We start from the raw sequence: 20,655 nt of genomic DNA, 5'->3' as shown, positions 1-20,655 counted from the left end.
TGAGCAAGGTGGGCATGCTGCCTGAAAGTTTTCTTGCATTCCTTACATTCATAGGGTCTCTCTCCAGTATGAATTCTCTGGTGTTGGGCAAGGGATCCACAGTAACTAAAAGCCTTTCCACAAACATTACATTCATAAGGCTTCTCTCCAGTATGAACTCTCTGATGTTGAGTAAGGGATGAATCATTGCTAAAAGCCTTCCCACACTTAATACATTCATAGGGTTTCTCTCCAGTATGAACTCTCTGATGTTGAGCAAGGTAGGCAATCTGGCTGAATGCTTTCCTACATTGCTGACATTTGTAAGGTTTTTCTCCAGTATGAATTCTCTGATGTTGAGCAAGGTGTGAATTCTGGCTGAAAGCCTTCCCACATTCCTTACATTCATAGGGTCTCTCTCCAGTATGTATTCTTTGATGTACAGTAAGGTATGCACGAAGGCTAAATGCTTTCCCGCAGACATTACATTCATAAGGTTTCTCACCAGTATGAACTCTCTGGTGTTGAGCAATAGATGATCTATTGCTAAATGCTTTCCCACATTCAATACATTCATAGGGTTTCTCTCCAGTATGGACTCTCTGATGTTGAGCAAGGTAAGCAAACTGGCTGAAGGCTTTCCTACACACCTTGCATTCATAAGGTTTTTCTCCAGTATGAACTCTCAGGTGTTGAACAAGGTGTGCATTCTGACTGAAGGCTTTCCTACATTCCTTACACTCATAAGGTTTTTCTCCAGTATGAATCCTCTGATGTTGAACAAGATTTGATCTCTGGCTGAATGCTTTCCCACATTCTACACATTTATAGGGTTTCTCTCCAGTATGAATTCTTTGATGAAGAGTAAGGGATGAGCTCTGGCTGAAGACTTTTTCACAGTCATTACATTTCAGAAGTTTCTTCTCTGTATAGATACTCTTGGGCTTAATGGCAATTAATTTTTTTTTTAAGCTTTTATGTGTGTTATGTTTATGTACTTTCTCCTCTTTGGGGATTATCTGTTGTGTATGAAGTAGTGTGTTGGGATGGAAACTTCTCCAAGTTTTGTTATATTCTTGTCCTCTTTCATTAACAGGGGCTTCTTCATGAGTGATTGTCTCTTCCTTGAAACATGCTTTCTGATTCATTGGTTGTCCTTCAAGATGGCCCTCACATTTCCATTCTTCTTTCAAACTGGAGTACTCAAGGCCATAGCTTGTAAGTTTTTGTGTTACCTTCTGAGATGATTGTGGTTCATAAATGTCCTGCTTTGGGGTTAATTCTTCAGTCTCACACATAGATTCCCAGTCTGAAAAATAAGAATAATAAAAAAATACTCCTCTATTAAGTACCAGAAGGTACATTTATAAAAGTGCATCTATAAAGTGTGTGAATTTAACGGCACATAAGAACACTGGTTTTTGTAGTTCTGAAGAGTACAAAAACAATAACTGAAAACAAGTCATGGAGTAACTGGAGGAAAAGAGTGGAGAAGACTCCTGAAAGTCCCTTGGACTGCAAGGAGGTCAAACCAGTCAGTCCTAAAGGAAATCAACCCTGAATATTCATTGGAAAACTAATACCGAAGCTCCAATACTTTGGCCATCTGATGTGAGAGCTGACTCACTGGAAAAGACCCTGATACTGGGAAAGATTGAGGGCATGAGGAGAAGTGGGCAACAGAGGATGAGATGGTTGGATGGCATCACTGACTCAATGGACATGAGTTTGAGCAAATTCCAGGAGACGACGATGGACAGGGAGGTCTGACGTGCTGTTGTCCATGGTGTCACAAAGAGTTGGACACGACCGAGTGGCTGAACCACAACAACAAACTCGAGGAGGAATGATTAGAATTATAAGGAAATCAATACAGTAAATCATAGGTCAATAAGGATTTGTGTAGGTGGTTGGACCTGGTTATAATTTTATGCATGTATGAATAATACAGGAACTGAAATAATCTCCACTCTTATGGTTACTTCTTTCAAGAACATTCATTGAACCTTGTGCCAGGTACTGTTCTATATGCTTTCAGTTTCATTTCAGAAAGAAATGAAGATCCTTACCTTCATGCATCTTACACTCTTAGGGAGACCAGAAATAAATGCTAAATAAGTAAATTTTATTGTATGTTAGAAGGTACTAAGTGCTATGGAAAAAGAAAAGCAGGGTAAGAGAGATCAGGAGTGATGGTGAAGTCAAAGGAGGGAATCATAAATAAGTTAACACTGAAGCAAAGAATTGAAGGAAGTGAAAAAGTTAGTCACTTAGATATTCAGACAAAGAACATTCTGGACAGAAGAAACAGCCTAAAAGCAAAGGCATGTTTGGTTTGTCTGAGGAATAACAAGAAGGTTAATGTGGCTAGAGAGGGGTGAGATGAAGTAAGAGGTAAAGGATAATTAAGATTATTTAAGCTTTATAGGCTTCCTAAGGAACTTGGCTTTTACTCTGAGTGAGATGGAGAGCCACTGAAGTGGTATGAGTAGTATGAGTGGTAAGAGCCAATGAAGTGGTATGAGTACAGAAGTGACATCTAGTTACAGTTTAGTGAAATTACTGGAAGGTGGAGAGCAAGAAGAGAAGAAAAGGGACCTACTATTGTAGCAATCAATGTGAGAAATAATAATTATTTAGACCAGAGAGATATCAATGAAGATATAAAGAGGTAGTCAGATTCTATTTAATTTTTTCTCTTGGAAAGGCCAAGAAGATAGCCTTACAGATTGGATATAGAATGTAATAGAAAGAGATAAGATGAACATGCCTTCCAAGTTTATGGTTTGAAGAATGGAAAGATGGAACAGCTGTCAACATTGGCCAGTGAACCCTCCCACATTGACAGAGAACAAACTAGTAAGGAGAGGGACACAGGGGGGATGCAAGATAGGGGCAGGGGATTTAGAGGTACCAACTGCAATGCATAAAATAAGCTACAAGAATATACTGTACAGGGCAGAGAATATAGAGAGTATTTTATAATTACTGTAAATGAAGTATAATTTATAAAACTTTTGAATCACTATGTTGTATATCTTAAACTAATGTAATACACTAAATCATCAACTATGAGTGCATGCTCAGTTGCTAAGTTGTGTCCAACTTTTTGCGACTCCGTGAACTGTAGCCTGCTAGGCTCCTGTGTCCATGGGATTTCCCAGGCAAGAATACTGGAGTGGGTTGCCATTTCCTTTTCCAGGGGATCTTCCCAACCCAGGGATCAATACTGTATCTCTTGCACTGGCAGGCAGGTTCTTTATCCTGGAACCATCAGGAAAGCCCACACTAAATCAACTGTACCTCAAAATAAAAAGAAGTCTGGATTCGAGATTTTTAAATTGGAAGTTGCCAGCATATAGATGGTATTTCACAAGTCTGTATTATCAAGAGAATGAGTATATATAGAAGAGAAAGGAGCAAAGGAATAAACCCCAGAGCACTCCAACATAAAGATATTCAGGAAAAGAGGAGAAACCAAAAGATATTAAGAAGGGCAAATGTAAGCAAGAAAAAATCTGAGGTGAGAACATTAATACCACATGATATTAAAGGTTATAATAGAAATCAACTTGTTCAATGATTTATACCAAAAAAGAATAAAATACACTTTCACAATAACATACACAGTTTAGAATATATTATTAAGAAATGACACAAAGGGAATTCTCTGGCTGTCCAGGGATTAGGACTCCATGCTTTCACTGTGGAGGGTCGGGTTCAATCCCTGGTCAGGGAACTACAATCTTGGAAACCAAACACAGCAGATAAAAAGATGAAAGAAATGTCATGAACATAATTAATAAAACAATGGCTAATAACAGTAATCATTAATAAGAATTATCTTTCTTTATATATAAAGTATACATTGGTACTTGCAAAACACCACATAGATAAAGGCACATAATAGAACATAGAAGCTATGTGGGAAAGTACTATACTATTTATACTTCTTTTTTTCAAATAAGAATATTATCTTGCAATTTTAGAATCAATTTTAAAAAGCAATAGAAGAAAGCATAAGGAAAAAAACTCTACAATTCTAATAAGGGACCACCCCCTAAAAACTGAATAAATGGAGAAGATGCACACCTTGCTTTTTATATGAGGAACCAACATGGTCAAGCCACAAAGTCTCATCAAATTTACCTATTATGTTCATTCAATTACAGTCAAAGCCTACTGTGATTTCTTAAAAGAACTATGCAATAAAGAATGTGGCAGGCCTTTGTCCCTGTTTCCCAAGAGGTAACCTCTAAGTCATCTGAACTCCTGGAAGGAGGTCTTTGGTTATTCATGGTGAGCCTCTTGGACTACACCTGATATTAACACTAATAAGGTGACTCATGATGACTCCTTAGGTAGTTTTTGCTAAGGAGATGACTCAGGCTGGAGGCAAACCATGTTGGAAAGACCAACCATATGATCAGAGGGTTGGAGCTTTGAGCCACCATATCAGTCTGACTTTTGGGAAAGGAAGAAAGGCTTGGAGATTGAGTCACATTGGGTAATGATTCACTCAGTCATGTCTACATATTGAAACAAAACAAAACTTAACCTCCTCCTGCTGCCCCGCCTCCCCAAAAACACTGAAAACTCTGGACACTGAAGCTCAAGAGAGCTTCCCTGGCTGGTAATATTCTTTTGAATACTGAGATGCCTGATGGGCCCTTACGACAACTGAAACCTTACATCTGCAACTTTTCTGGCCTTCCACCTTTGGGGCCTCTCCTTTTGGCTAATTCTGATCTGCAGTCTTTGTTACAGTAAAAGCGTAATCATAATAATATGCTTGAGTTCTGTGAGTCATTCTAGTGAATTATCAAACCTGAGGGTGACTGTAGGCATTCTCAAATGTGCAGCCAGCTGGTCAGAAATAAGGATGGCCCCAAGGATGCCCCAACTTGCAGCTGGTGTCTGAAATAAGCACAACCTTGTAGAATGCTGTCCTCTCAGATTTTACAGTTTGGCAAACTCTTTGCAAGAATTTTTTTCTTTTTTTGAAGAAATTCCCGGTGGTCCAGAGGTTAGCACTCAACACTTTCACTGCCATGGGTCTGGGTTCAATCCCTGGTCAGGGAACTAAGATCCTGTGAGCCAAACTGTATGGCCAAAACAAAAATATTGTGACTTAAAAAAAAATTTATTTTTAATTCTAAAGTTCACCAAAAAATATACATGAATCTAGGATAGACTATATGTTAGCCCATAAAACAATCTTAATAAATTTTCAAAGAGTGAAATCATACTAAGTATCTTTTTTAATCATAATGGACTGAAACTATAAATCAATAGCAACATAAAAACTGGAAAATCCACAAATACATGGAAATTAAACAGCACACATTTACACAATCAATGGGTCAAAGAAGAAATCACAGAGGAATTTAAAAATATCTTACAATAAATGAAAATAAAAGTGCAACATACCAAAATTTATGGGATGCATCAGAAATTGTTATAGCTGTGAAGGTTTACATCACAAAAGAAGAAAAATATCAAATAAATATTAACTAGAAAAAGAGCAAACTAAACCAAATGTAGAAGAAAGAAGAAAAAATAATAAAGATTCAAGCAGAGATAAACCAAACAGAAAATTTTAAAAGCAATAGAAAGAATCAATTAAACCAAGAGTTTGTTTTTCAGTAAGATCAACAAAACTGATGAACCTTTAGACTGAAAGAGCAATTCAACTGAAGTCAGAAATGACTCCAGTCAGAGCAATTAGGCAAGAAAAGTAAATAAAAAGCACTGAAATTAGAAAAGAGGAAATAAAATCATCTCTGTTTGTAGACAACAATGATCTTACACATAGACATTCTTAACACTCCACAAAAGAAAAACAAACACTTGTTACAACAAACTCAGCACAGAGTCAGAATACAAAGTCAACATACACCAATCAATTGCATTTCTATACATTAACAATGAACAATCTGAAAAGAAAATTAAGGAAACAACTCCATTTACCACAGCAACAGAAAGAATAAAATACTTCAGAATTAATCAAGGTGAAAGACTTATACAATGAAAACTATAAAACATTGGTGAAAGAAATTAAAAGATAATTGTAAATAAATGGAGACATCCTGTGTTCATGGATTAGAAGTTAATACTGTTAAGATGTCCACACTACCCAAAGCTATCTACAGATTCAATGCAATATCTATCAAAATCCCAGTGACTTCTCCAGAAATAGAAAAATCAATCCTAAAATTCATATGTAATCTTAATGGACTCTGAATAGTCAAAAGAATCTTGAAAAGGAAGAAGGTAGTTGGAGGTGTCACACTTCCTGATTTCAAAACATATTACAAAGCTACAGTACACAAAACACTGTGATATGACATAAAGATATGTGTGTGTGTGTGTGTGTGTGTGCGCGCGCGCATGTGTGTATAGCAAATAGAGAGCTCAGAAATAAATCCTTATATATATTGTCAAATGATTTTTGATGAGTGTGCCAAGACCTTTCCATGGGGAAAAGGACAGGCTTTTCAATAAATGATGCTAGAAAAATTAAATATCCACGTGTAAAACAAAGAAGTTGTTACACCACACATAAAAATTAACCCAAAATGGATAAAAGACTTAACCTAAAACTTAAAACTAAAATACTCTTAGAAGGAAACATAGGGAAAAATCTTCATGACATTATATTTAGCAATGATTTATTGGTTATGATACGAAAAGCACAGGTAATAAAAGAACAAAGTAGACAAATTGAACTTCATGAAAATTAAAGATTTACTGTGCATAAAGGACACAATCAACAGAGTGAAAGGCAACCCACAGAGATTATGGGAAAAAATATTTGCCAATTATGTATCTGAAAAGAGGTTAATATTCAGAATACATAAAGAACTGCTAAAACTCAACAATTACACAATTAGATTATTAGACTGGACAAAAAAATGTTTAGTTATATACTGTTCACAAAAGAAACACATAGAAAGTAAGAGAGTAAAGGAGTGAAGAAAACTACACTAAAGAAATAGTTACAAAAGAAGGCCTTTATAAAGTTCTATCAAGCTAAATAGTTAAGGGAAGAATCATCACTAAAGAGTAATAATAATAGAATTCACCAAAAGATAATCTTTCTGGGATTACCAGAAAGATAATCCCCAAAACATATTATAAAACACTTTCATAATACTGCTCAAGGGGATTTTTTTAAAAAATCAATAGACTCAGAAGAATTGACCAGCACAGTTATTGAGCTTAATCCAATGAACATATATCAAATGCTGTACTACACAAGCAGCAGACATTTTCCAGAACACACAGTTTATCAAAATTTACTCCCTAGGCATAAAATAGGCCTCAAAGTACTTCAAAGCATACTTATTAAACAGACCGTATCCTCCACCTGTAATGTAGTTAAAACAAAAACTTAAATTTGGAACTTAAAGCTTCCAAATAATTCATGGTCAAGAAAAAAAAAATCAGTGGAAATTTGATCCCTGGTCTGGAAAGATTCCACATGCCTCGGAGCAACTAAGCCTATGTGCCACAACTACTGAGCCAGTGCTTTAGAGACTGTGAGCTGCAATTACCGAGCCCACACACCACAACTACTGAAGCCAGTGTGGTCTAAGGCCCAAAAGCCCGAACACTGAGCCCACATACTCCGACTACTGAGCCTGCGTGCCTGCAGCCTGTGCTCTGCAACGAGAAGCCACCACAACAAGGAGCCTATAGGCACAAAAATGAAGAGTAGCCCCCACTCACCCCAGTTAGAAAAAGGCTGCACGCAGCAACAAAGGCCAAGCACAACCAAAAATAAAATAAACAAAATTTCTATAAATATTTTAAAAGAGAGAAAATAGCATAAAAATGTAGGAGGAATAAAATAGAGGAGAACTACCTAACAAAAATTTAAAGATAAATTAGAGACAATCAGTGAGGTAAAAAATGTCTGAAAACATTAATAAGTTGAAAGATTTGTTTCTCTCTTTTTAGAAGGAAAAACAGGTCACGATTACATATACTGCTGCTGCTGCTGCTGAATCGCTTCAGTCATGTCCAACTCTGTGCAACCCCATAGACGGCACTGGAATGGGTTGCCATTTCCTTCTCCAAGGCATGAAAGTGAAAAGTGAAAGTGAAGTCACTCAGTCGTGTCCGACTCAGCGACCCCATGGACTGCAGCCCACCAGGCTCCTCCATCCGTGGGATTTTCCAGGCAAGAGTACTGGAGTGGGGTGCCATTGCCTTCTCTGATGATTACATATACTACCAACTTTAGATAAGAGAAAATAATAACTTTAATAAATTTGAAAACTTACATGAGAAGTATAAATCTTTAGAAAAATACCATAACTCCACAACTATAGGAGAAATAAAAAATAGATTCTTATAATAGTAATTGAATTATTAAATTCTTTTCATACATAAAAAATTCCAGGCCAAGATGAACAAAGTTCTACCAGACATCCAAAAACAAACATTTTTTATATTTTACCCAAAATCTTCTAAGGAAGAAAAAGATTTTATGAGATTAGGACAACTTTGATTCTAAGATCTGACAAGGAGTACACAAAAGGAAAATTGAAGGCCAACCTCACTGACACAGATGCAAAAAACCTAAAGAAAATATTGGCACATAGCAACTAGCTATGAATGGAAAAGATAAAGATAGGTCTGTCTCAGGAATACAAGATTGGTTCAACATTAAAAACATAATTCACTACATAAAAAAGAAAACATCGTCTAATCACTTACAGATATAGAAAAACATTTATTGAAATTCAAAAGCTTTCTACAATCAAAACTCTTAACAAATGGTAATGAAAGGGTATCTACCAGAAACCTTTAAACATCAGAATTATTAATAACAAAATATTACAGCACTTCCTAGGTGGCGCAGTGGTAAAGAACCTTCCTGCCAATGCAGGAGACGTGTGGGTTTAGTCCCTGGGTCGGGAAGATCCCCTGGAGGACGGCGTGGCAACCTACTCCAGTATTTTTGCCTGGAGAATCCCCATGGACAGAGGAGCCTCATGGGCTTACAGTTCATAAGGTCGCAAAGAGTCAGACACGACTGAAGTGACTTAGCATATACAAAACACTTCAATTGAGGCCAGAAATTGATAAAAATACCTGCCATCACTATTTTGATTCATACTGTATTGGTGACCTAAGGATAATAGAAAAAAGAAATTAAGGATTAAGAATTTAAAGTGAAGAAACTGCCATTATTCACAGACATACTCACCCACAGAAAAAGTAAAGGAGATCTAAAAATTACTAATAGTAGTGCAAGTTTTCCAATGTTGCTAGATATAAGGTCAAAGTATAAAAGTTAATTTTATTTCTGTGTATGAGCAACAAACTGAAAACACAGAGAACGTTTAACACAGGAACAAAATTTAAATGTCTAGAAATTAATCTAATAGAAGATGTGTGTGTCCTTTATAGAGAAAATTCTAAAACACATTGAAAGAATTAAAAAAATCTAAATGAACAGAAAGATAAACTATGTTTACAAATAGAAAAAAAAATCCAAAATCAGTATGTAGAATAAATAAAATTTAAACCAAAAGCCAATAGCTTTTTGTTGTTTTCTGGTGGAAACTAACAAGCTGACCTAAAAACTTCAGTTAGATGTCCAAAGGGCAAATTCTGAAGAACATAAAGAAGGTATAGGGACTTACTCTAACAAATATTCAGTTTTTACATTAAAAATTTTTTTTAAGATAATGTGGTACTTTCAAGAGAGAGGGGACATATGTATACCTATGGCTGATTCACACTGATATATGGCAGAAACCAACACAATACATAAAGCAATTATCCTCCAATTAAAAATAAATAAAATGTTTTAAAAGATAGTGTGGTACTGGCGAAAGGAAACAGAATCAATGGAATGGAACAGAGGTCAAAATCAGATTAATAAATATACTATTATGTTGGCCGAAAAGTTCATTAGGGTTTTCTGTGGCATCTTACTAAAAATCCAAACGAAGATTATGGCCAACCCAATATAACCTGATATTTAAGAGGTAACATTCAGGACAATAAGCAAAGAAAGCTCACTTCTTCAGTAAATGCTAAGACACTTGGTTTTCCATAAGGAGTAGAAATTAAATACTTCAATCTCAAAAATCAATTTTTGGACTATGGCACTAAATGTAAAGAAGAATCTATAGAGGACAGTTTGAGAATACCCATATGACTTCAGAATGCAGAAAGGTTTCTTAAAATATGAAAAATCATAGGCTACACAAATCAAAACTACAATGAGATATCATCTCATACCTGTCAGAATGGTCATCATTAAAAAGACCAGAAATAACAAATGATGGTGAGAATGTGAAGGAAATGGAATCCTCCTACACTGTAGGTAGGGATGTAAATTGGTACAGCCACTGTGGAAAACAGTACAGAGGTTCCTCAGAAAACTAAATATGATCAGAAAACTACCGTATGATCTAGCAGTTCCATTCCTGGGTATATATCCAAAGAAAATGAAAACATCAATTCAAAAAGATACAGGCACCTCAGTGTTCATAGCAGCATTGTTTACAACAGCCTGTGCATTAACAGATGAATGGATAAAGCTATGACATACTGGGAGTGGAAGACTTAGTGCTTTCACTGCCATGGGCTCAGGTTTGAACCCTGACTGGGGAACTAAGATCCCACAGTTGCACAGTGTGGCCAAATAAATAAATAAATAAAAGCAACAAGGATATATGGTATAGCACAGGGAGGATAACCAATATTTTATAATAACTTTAAATGAAGTATAATCTATAAAAATACTGAATCACTATGTTATATACCTGAAATATATGTATATCAACAATACCTCATAAAAATATATATCTCTCTCAAACTGAACAAAGGACTGAGCAGGCACTCAACAGAAGAGGAAATCAAATAGCCTTTTATAAATTAGATCCCAAATATTTTTTAGTAATCAAGGAAATTCAGATGACAAGTATAAGTAAATATTTCACACATGTCAGATTTGCAAAAAATTTTAAATTTGTTAATTCTCAGTCTGGAGCAATGAATACTCGCACACACAGCTATTAGAAATGTAAGTTAGTACAAGTAATCTGGAAAGTAAAATAGCATTATGCAGTAAATTCCTGGCTATATTCTCTACATGAACTCCAGCACAGGTGCACCATCAGTCACACGTAATAAGGGTCATAGCAGTAACATTTATAATAACAGAAGACTGAAACAATTCAAATGCCCTTCAGTGGATAAATGATGATTTTCACAGTGGAATATATTACATTTCACCAGGAAAAAATTTCAATGAAAAATAGTGACTAAAATCAATATAGATGAATCTGAGGAATATAATTTTGAGTTGAAAAAGTCAGAATTACCAGCACAATGTATTTCCATTTTCATAAGAAAATTGAAAATATGCAAATATAAATATTTTGCTTAGGGATATATGTGGAAAAACTACAAAGAAAAGTCAAGAAATGATAAGCAAAGTTGTAGGATAATGGTTACTCTAGTGAGGGGTAGGGATGGGCCAAAAGTAGGGAGCGATACATCACTAAGAAGGAACCCTCAAAGGCCTAAAATGGCACTGATAATCTTCTATTTCTTAAGTTAAGAAGTAGGTACATTTTTTGTTATATTATTACTTAAACTACATATTTAGGCTAATATATACTTATGTGTGTGTAATTTATTTAATAATAATAATTAATAAAATTTAGCCATGTCTTCTTTGACACTACAGTTCCACATCAAAAATTTTTCTTAGAAATCTGAACAAGAACATAAAAGTTTGAGGAGAGGTAGTCGAGATGGGGGTGGAATGAGATGGGGAGTAGTGTTGACAGAGATATTTACAGAGACCCTAATTTTCTTCTGAATTTTAGTCTTCCATTTTACCTGAATGCATCCTATGTCTGTATGAAAATCATTCCTATACCACAAAGCTAAACTCTTAACCTCTTCTCTCTTAGATGTTTTCTAGCTTCTAACCTGTGTTTTTGTTAAAGCCTATCTTCTCAATTAACCAGATTCTTCTCTCACCTCTCTCTGAGCTTCCTTTATGTCAGCTTTCTTTTTATATATGCTGTTAACAGCTATATTGTATTTCTTCTACAAGCCTATCAATTATTTGATTTTTTACATTTTTGTATAACACCTTAGCATCTTGCAAGTACTCTGTTTAAAGTACAAATTCAATAATCTTGATTAAAAGAATGAGTGAACTGACCATTAAGAGAAAAATGAGGCATTCAGAGATATATTACTACTATTATAATACTAGTAGCTATCAGCTTTTGAGCTCATAATATGAGAGAGGAACTACTGAAAGCACTTTAAAAATATTATCCTAGTTTACAGATGAGAAAACAAAGGCACGGAGAGATTAAGTCAGTTGCTCAAATTTTCACTTCATGTAGGTGTCAGGGTTTGAACTTTACTTTGGTGTTACAGCTGTGCATAGAGCTCAAAAGGCCATCAGATTAAGAAAAGATTCTTTTTTTTTTCCTTTGGATGTTGAAAGCTTTATTTTGAAATTTCATGCAGACAGAAGATGGAGGGCCAGACACAGGGCTGAGGGAGGCTTGTGCACCTGAGCTTGGTAAAGGCTGGAAGAGGGGACTTCCCTTGTGGTCCAGTGGTTAAGAATCTGCATTCCAATTCAGTGGATGCAAAGATCCCATAGGCTGCCGAGCAACTAAGCACCACAACTACTGCGCCCCCAAGATCTAGGGCCCATGCTCTGAAACAAGAGAAACCTGTACACCGCAATGAGAAGCCTTTGCACTGCAACAAGAGAAGCTCTTGAGCCGAAACTAGAGAAAGCATGTGTGCTGCAACAAAGACCAAGCTCAGCCAAAATTAAAACAAAACAGAACAGAAAGGCTGGAAGATGCTTATGAAACTAGAAAAGGAAGGAGACTCAGAGAAGAGGGGGTAAAGTGGGCAAGGAGAGGCAGTTCAGAATATCAGCTTTTGGAGAACAACCTCAAAGGACTCAAGTTTCTACTAAGACCTAGAACATTTGAGAGGAACATGCCAACAACAGAGTGAAGAGGTGCTACCTTTGAGGCAAGCTGGGCTGTACCCTGCAAAGGTTTTCGCGTGCCTATTTCCTCTTCACTCACCTGAGCACAAGTCTTTTGTCATCTCTCTCTTCGCCATCCAGGGCTCCTTCCCTTGTTCCAACAATAATATCACACTTGGTTTAGAAAAGCAAAGTCCTGCATAGATGAAAAGAAACCAAATTTCTGTAGATGCTGTAGATATCTGAGAACTCACATTCAATTATTTGATCATTGGGGAAGAGGGGGCTTACAGTAAGCCAGAGAAAAATTGATGAGGACATGCATACAACAGACAGGGAAGCTGAAACTTCCAACACAGATTAATAACAGAGCCATTCACTGCCAACTCACAGATATTAACCTGTTACTTTGGCACAGGCAGGAGACATTCCGCCAAACACTACAGATGCTAACCCCCAAAATCACAATGATACCCTTATGAGTAGAAGCTCAGTTTTGCAAGAAGACATTCTTACCCAGTGATACCAAGATCCTGTAGTTCTCCAACATCACATTACTGTACAGATGCCTTTGAGAAGGATTTAGGTAATCCCACTCCTCTTGGGAGAAGTCTACAGCCACATCTCTGAAGGTCACCAACTCCTGAAATGAAATGAAATAACCTTATCTCTTTCCATACTCACCTCATTCATTCTGCCCCAGGCACACAGGGCTCCCAGATATACTTTCAGATGTGGAAAATGTTCCCCCCCAGGGCTTTTGTACTTCTCAGATCATTCTGTATAAAAACAGCAATGTTCTTATCCCAGTTCCCTATTCCCCTAACCCTGCTTATTTTTCTCCGTGGTACTTAATTATTCTGTTATTCATTGTCTGCTCCCCACTTCCACTAAAATATAAAGTCCAGGAGGGCAAAGTATGTTTTTGTTTTGGTCACTGCTATATCCCAGTTACAGAAAAGTATCTGACACACATGAGGCTTATTTAAATATTTGCTGAATAAACTGAATTAATGAATGAATGTTTTGCAAAAGTCAAGAAGCTATAAGAGGATGTAAAACGAGACCATAAAGTGCTTACTGTATCTCCCAAAATTATATTATACCAAGCAAAACAAATCATCAATTCCATTAAAATGCAAATACTTTAATTCAGAATATTTAAAATTTTGTGTGAAGAAATGAGTCTTCCGTTCATAATAGTATTTTGGCCTATAGTGGCTAAGCAAAGTTCTCAAAAACTTGGAGTTATGCTATGATTCAGCTGATTCCAGGTTTCCATAATGTGACCATCTAATGAAAACTAATATACATTATGTGTTTGTGTGTGGGGATATATACACACATGTAAATTATTTTCTGGTTTTTTATTTTTTACAAAATTAGAAGAGGTGAATCTGTCAAACCAAGAAGATTATTTTATTGGATATTTTATTCAATTTTGTCATAGTTTAAAAAACTCTCTCTGCAAAATAAAGTTTGAGCAAACTCTGGGAGATAGTGAAGGACAGAGAAGCCTGGTGTGCTGCAGCCCGTGGGGTCACAAAGAGTTGGACACAACTTAGTGACTGAGCAAGAAAATTAAGTATTCTTAAAGTGTTTTTCAACACTCAGCAACTATTTTTCTTAATTATATGAAGTAGTTTGTGAATTTCTCCCTCTTTGACCTAGCAATAACATCCCTAATATATTGCAGAAATGTTCCTGTTTGGTTTGGTCATATACATGCTTCCAAAAATGTTTTCCTTAGCTTACATAGATATGTATAATAAACACATACATTTTTAATATATGATATACACATTCTTCACTGAGTCCTTCATTTATACAGTCAATGAAAATAATTACAGTGTCAATACAAGGAGCTTAAATTCTAACCTTCAAATATCTGACCTCTAACAAAGAACCTCTGAAAATATTTGACCTCTAACCAAATACTTGGTTTCAAACTCCATTCAAAATTATAATCAAACCCACCTGAAGAAACAGTTCCCTTGACCATTTTGCCTTACAAACACGTTGTTCTCAGCAGAGAAGACAACTTCCCCTGAGGCCTTGTCATGTATTTCTCACATCCCTTGTACTATAGCACATGAAGCTGAGGTAAGTGACCTCTTAGCTCCTTATACTTGCTTTCAGACCACTGTCCCACCCTCTTCCCTAAAATATACCTAGTTTTCCATCTCATGAAATCAGGCTGTAGCTGTGTATGATCCCTTCTTCTTTTAATTATCTACCAGCTTCTGGTAGATACCAATTCTTTGTCATTCCTTGAACACTTTAGTATCTTCTCTTACTGTCACTTTCTCCAATGCTATTCCCATTATACATAATCTTTGGTCATTTCAATATTCATAAAAATAACCCTTCCAACAACCTGGCCTCTCAGTTTTCTGACCCCACTTTCTCCAATAAGCTTGTCCTCCACATTTCTACAGTCACTTTCATGATCATGCCCTAGACCTTGTCATTATCAGTTAGTACCAACCCCACCATAATCTCAATTCTCCTACTCTCACTTTTACCACCTATATTGCAATTCCCACCCCCACCCCCCCGCCCCGGTACCCTAATTAGGATGGGCTTCCCAGTGGCGCTGGTGGTAAAGGACCCACCCACCAATGCAGGAGACATGTGAGACATGGGTTCAAGCCCTGGGTTGGGAATATCCCCTGGAGGAAGGCATGGTAATCCACTCCAGTATTCTTGCCAGGAGAATCCCATGGACAGAGGAGCCTGGTAGGCAATAGTCTATGGGGTCACAAAGAGTAGGACAGGACTGAAGTGACTAGTATGCATACCCTAATTAGGATCATCCCTTGACCCCACTAGAACCTACAAATCATTAATCTTACATTTTCACTGCTCTTCATTCCCACATACCCTCACATCCTAGAACAACCATTTGTTATAATCACACCCAGGCACATACTCTCAACTTCTCTGCCCCCTTTTCACTTAACTATACTCATCTGGGCCACAGCTATCACTGAGCATACTTGGTTTCTGTACCCTGCACACATTAATTTTTTTTAGAGAAATAATTCTAACTGGTCTCATTTTAAATTCATAATCACTAACTTCAAGTGAACCACAATAATACATTTCTATCTACCTACATGATACAATTCTCTAGTCCATTCATTTCCCCTACCCTCCCAAATGACCATTTGATACTTTCTTCCCTCTCCTCACATCTTCAATCCCTCCATCCTTACTCTCAGCTAAAAATCTACCTTTGTTTCACTGAAAAAAAAAAAAGCCATTTTAAGAGGATTTCCACAAATTCACACAACATCTACATTTTTACTTGCATGTGGGCCATACACTCTGTCTTTTTAATCTCTCTCTCTTTTTTTAATCTTTATTGAATTTGTTACTACTTCTGTTTTATGTGTTGGTTTTCTGGCTGCAAGGCATGTGGGATCTTAGCTCCCCAATCAGGGATAGAATCCATACCCCCTGCATTGGAAGGCAAAGTCTTAACCACTGGACTGCCAGGGAAGTTCCTGGCCCATACACTCTAACTTGATCCTATTACTGTAAATGAACAGCCCACTTACCTAGCAAAGGTCAACCCTTCCATTTGTATCCTAGGCTTCAAATCCTCTCAGCTACTCAAGCACAGTCTTCCAGCAATTCCCTCCTCTCTCCTCTTCATCTTCAATTTCCCTTTCTGCATCTTTAAATCAGCCCACAGACACATACCTGTCCTTAAAAAACCTTTTTGACTATAGTTTTTCCTCCAGTTACCACCTATTTCTCTTCTTTCCTTACAGCTAAACTATGTGAAAGAGTGGTCTCTACTTTTCATTATTTCTCTCCCTGTCCTGAAGAGGAATGACATAATGTGATGTGTAACAGGAACACTGTGGCTGCTCTGTTGAAAACAGACTAAAGACAGTAAGGGTGGAAGTAGAGGGACAAGTTAAGAGAGCATAGCAACAATCCAGGTGAGGAATGATAGTTTACATCAGAATGGAAACTGGTGATAGTAAAAAGAGGTCAGGTTCTGGATATATTTTCAAGGTAGGACAAACAATTTCCTGATGGAAGACTTTTAGCTTGAACACCTTAGATGGGAAGTATGTAAGAAGTTTCTAATTGGTTTTCCTGTTTCTATCCTTGTCCCAGTTTCTTTTCAATAGCAGCCAGAGTGATCCTATTAAATGGGAATCAGATCATGCCATTCCTATGCTCCAGAACTTCCAATGGCTCATTTCACTCAGTTTGAGAAATCTGAATTTGAGGTATCCATTCTACAATCTAATGAAGATGCTGAGTGGATAGCTGGATACATGAGTCTGGATTTCTGGAGAGAGTTCTGGGCTGTATACAGTTTGGTAGTTGTTGGCATATAGATGGTATATAAAGCCGTAAGACAGGGTGCAATCAACAAAGGAATGAGTGTAGATAGAGCAGCAAAGAAGGACTAAGCCCTCTTAGTTAACAGGTACTCAGTAAAAAGTTTGTGGAATGAATGAACTTCTGGATGGAGACTAGAATGAAGAAGTTATTCTGTTTCTAGGGGAACAGCATTTTAGGCAGAGAGAACAGTAAGTGCAACGCCATGACTCCAGAATGTACTCAGTTCACTTGCAAAGAAGTTAGCGTGGCTGCAACTGAGTGAGTGTAATACAGACAGAATGAGAAAAATTAGATGAGGTCACAGGGATAGCCAGGGACCAGATTATGTAGGGCCTTGCAGGTCAAGGCAAAGACTTCAGCATTTGTCCAGAATGAGGTGGGAATCCACTGGAGAGTTTTAAAATGTGACATGATTGGTTACCCAGAAGCTTCAGCAGAAGGAAAATTAATGTCCGCCTGTTTTGAAAAAGGAGGAAAATATTTCAGGAAAAAGAAAACACCAACTCACCTGGTACATGGCTTTAAGAAGTCCAACAGCCATTCTTTACTCCCCTTGATTCTTCTCCTGGGGAATGGCAGTGTCTTTAGATGAGTGAGATGGGGAAGAGAACATGAGAAACCAGGCTTTCCTTGCAGCATACACAATCATCAGCCAAGAATTTTTCTGCTTTTCTTTCCTCTGTTGCACCCTTCCCTCCACTAGAAAGCATAATGGAGACCTAGGAATCTGCTTGCAAACAATTTAACCTGTGCCCAAATAACTTCCTAATTCATTATTTAAACAAGAAATGTTCCAGATTTTACAGTTAAAAACTCCAAGTGATGCAACCATTTGCATAAAGACACAGCTAATAAATAACAGCATTAAAATCAAATAAAGGTCTTTCTGACTCCACTTTCCTTCTCCTCTCCAGTAGGTAAGTGATTCTGTCTCCCCACCACTGCGCGGTTTGGGAGATCTTAGTTCCCTGACCAGGGATTGAACCCCGGCCAGGGCAGTGAGAGCACCTAGTCCTAACCACAGGATCGACAGGGAATTCCTAGGTCAGCGGGTTCTGAAACCTGGTGGCACACTGGCATCACCTGGCCGGCTTTAATAGATATTGGTGGCAGAAGAGTCTTATTCGGTCCCCCGCTCCTAAACACACACACACACACACACACACACACACTCACAGATTCTTAAAAACTACAGCTCCAACCCACCACCTTGCCCAGATCCAAGCAGCCATGGGTACCGGCAGTTTCACCGTCACCCTCACCAATAGCCCTTAGCCGCAAAAACTATGATGGTCTCACTCACACACTCCAGTCACAAGGAGGCCGAGGACAGAGGAACAAGAGAGGCAGAAACTATCCTTCTGCCTCAACTCAGTCTCACTCTCTGTGGCACCAACCATCGCTCACTCGCACACACATAGTCACATAGATATGATGTATACAGGCACCGCGGGTGACAGGCTCACACACCGTAAGGTAACAACCACCGTCTCACACGAAGTCACACAGAAAGCCAGGGGGCCAACGTCCGGGTGACCCACTTCCTTCCTACCTGCAGAACCGAACTGCCGGAAGACCAGCTCCCAGCCCGGAAGGCTCGCGTAACCTCCCCTCGGGCCCACCTCCTGGTCTGAACCTGATGGAACCCAGCCTCCGCGAGCCCGGAAAGAGGCGACTCGGCCTCCGGAGGACACAAAGGGGCAACGGGCCCAGTGCTCGCGGGGGCCACTGGGAAATGTAGTCCTGACCAGAAGAAGCCTTGGCGCTCTGGAGTTCAAATGCCCTGGGAGTTTGTACTACCACCTCCTCTGCCCCAGCTTTTGCCAAGCGGACCTCTCCCTGGACTTGCAGGAGGAGCCTGCACGTCTCGATCGATTCCTCTCAGCTCTGAGGCTGGGTCCACCACAGAGACTGCGTCGAGCGTCACCCTAATCTGTCGAGATTGAAGGACCCAGGCATAAGGGATCGGTCCACCTTCCTTAGCTACGCGTCGGAGAATTACAAACCGCTTGTTAGCCTCAGGGGCCGGGGCGGGGCCGGGGGGAGCGAAGTGGGCGCGTTCTAGTGCACGCGCGTCTACACAAAATGCATGAGAAGTGAGTTCCTCTGTTTGAGCTGGGGGACCTGAAGAAAGTGTGTATGGGGCAGTTGGAAATGGAATGCGCAGGTACGTTGTGCTGCATCCAGTCCCTCCTTCCCCAGGGCGTTCTTTCCCAGGGAATGGTTTGCCCTGAAAACAGGAGGGGAGAGGTCAGGATAGAGAGTGTCATCTTTTGCATATGATTCCTGAGTTTGTGATTTAGTGTTAGTGGATGTGAATGTGTCCCCTCTTCCTAAAACGGCTCCTCTGTCGGGTATCTTCAAAGTTTGTTTACCCCCTACATTCAGATACAAATGTTCTCTCAAGAGGACTTAGCTGATTACACTTCTCCCCCGGACACTTCACGGCTCCTTTGTTGTTGTTGTTTAGTCGCTCAGTCGTGTCCCATTCTTTGAGACCAAATGGACTGTAGCCTGCCAAGTTCTTCTGTCCATGGAATTCTCGAGGCAAGAATACTGAAGTGGGTTGCCATTCCCTTTTCCAGGGGATCTTCCCAACCCAGGGATTGAACCTAGGTCTCCTGCATTGCAGGCGGATTCGTTACAGAATTGCAGTCAGAGCCACCAGGGCTCCTTAACCTGACTCTATACCTGCTTAAAACAACAGTGTTTGTATTTTAAGGTTTTTACTTTTTTTTTTGCCCTGCTAGGTCTTTGCTGCGGCAAGGGCTCAGCAGCTGCAGTTCAGGGGCCCCAGTGCCCCACGGATGTGGGATCCCAGTTTCCCTCAGTTCAGTTCAGTTCAGTTGCTCAGTTGTGTCCTACTCTTTTCGACTCCACGGACTGCAGCAAGGCAGGCCTCCCTGTCCATCACCAACTCCCTGAGCCTACTCAAACTCATGTCTATTGTGTTGGTGATGCCATCCAACTATCTCATCTTCTGTCGTCCCCTTCTCCTCCCACCTTCAATCTTTCCCAGCATCAGGGTCTTTACCAATGAGTCGGTTTTTCCCATCAGGTGGCCAAAGTATTGGAGTTTCACCTTCAGCATCAGTCCTTCCAGTGAATATTCAGGACTGATCTCCTTTAAGATGGACTGGTTGGATCTCCTTGCAATCCAAGGGACTCCCAAGAGTCTTCTCCAGCACCACAGTTCAAAAGCATCAATTCTTTGGCGCTCAGCTTTCTTTATAGTCCAACTCACATCCATACATGACTACTGGAAAAACCATAGCTTTGACTAGACAGACCTTTGTTGACAAAGTAAT

General features: G+C 38.7%; 1 protein-coding gene across 4 annotated transcripts in view; it reads right to left on the bottom strand.

Annotated features, from left to right (window-relative positions):
- The window catches only part of ZNF570 (zinc finger protein 570), a 20,354-nt gene extending 1,328 nt beyond the window's left edge, over window positions 1–19,026 (bottom strand). Inside the window, exons 1-5 of one of the 4 annotated variants that reach the window (XM_010849155.1) lie at window positions 18,900–19,026; window positions 17,856–17,929; window positions 13,496–13,622; window positions 13,080–13,175; window positions 3–1,288 (exon numbers count right to left, since the gene is read on the bottom strand). In XM_010849155.1, coding sequence (XP_010847457.1) covers window positions 3–1,288; window positions 13,080–13,175; window positions 13,496–13,622; window positions 17,856–17,888 — 1,542 coding nt within the window. In that variant the 5' untranslated portion in view covers window positions 17,889–17,929; window positions 18,900–19,026. Of the gene's footprint in view, window positions 1–2; window positions 1,289–13,079; window positions 13,176–13,495; window positions 13,623–17,855; window positions 17,930–18,817 lie in introns of all 4 variants that reach the window. The other 3 variants (XM_010849157.1, XM_010849156.1, XM_010849158.1) reach the window with 3 other exon arrangements.
- Between the last annotated feature and the right edge of the window lie 1,629 nt (window positions 19,027–20,655).

The sequence above is a fragment of the Bison bison genome, unplaced genomic scaffold, assembly GCF_000754665.1.
Source record: "Bison bison bison isolate TAMUID 2011002044 unplaced genomic scaffold, Bison_UMD1.0 scf7180017864280, whole genome shotgun sequence".
Classification (NCBI taxonomy): domain Eukaryota; kingdom Metazoa; phylum Chordata; class Mammalia; order Artiodactyla; family Bovidae; genus Bison; species Bison bison.
Note: the sequence above shows the minus strand (reverse complement) of the source record. Positions and strands in the feature narration are given on the sequence as shown.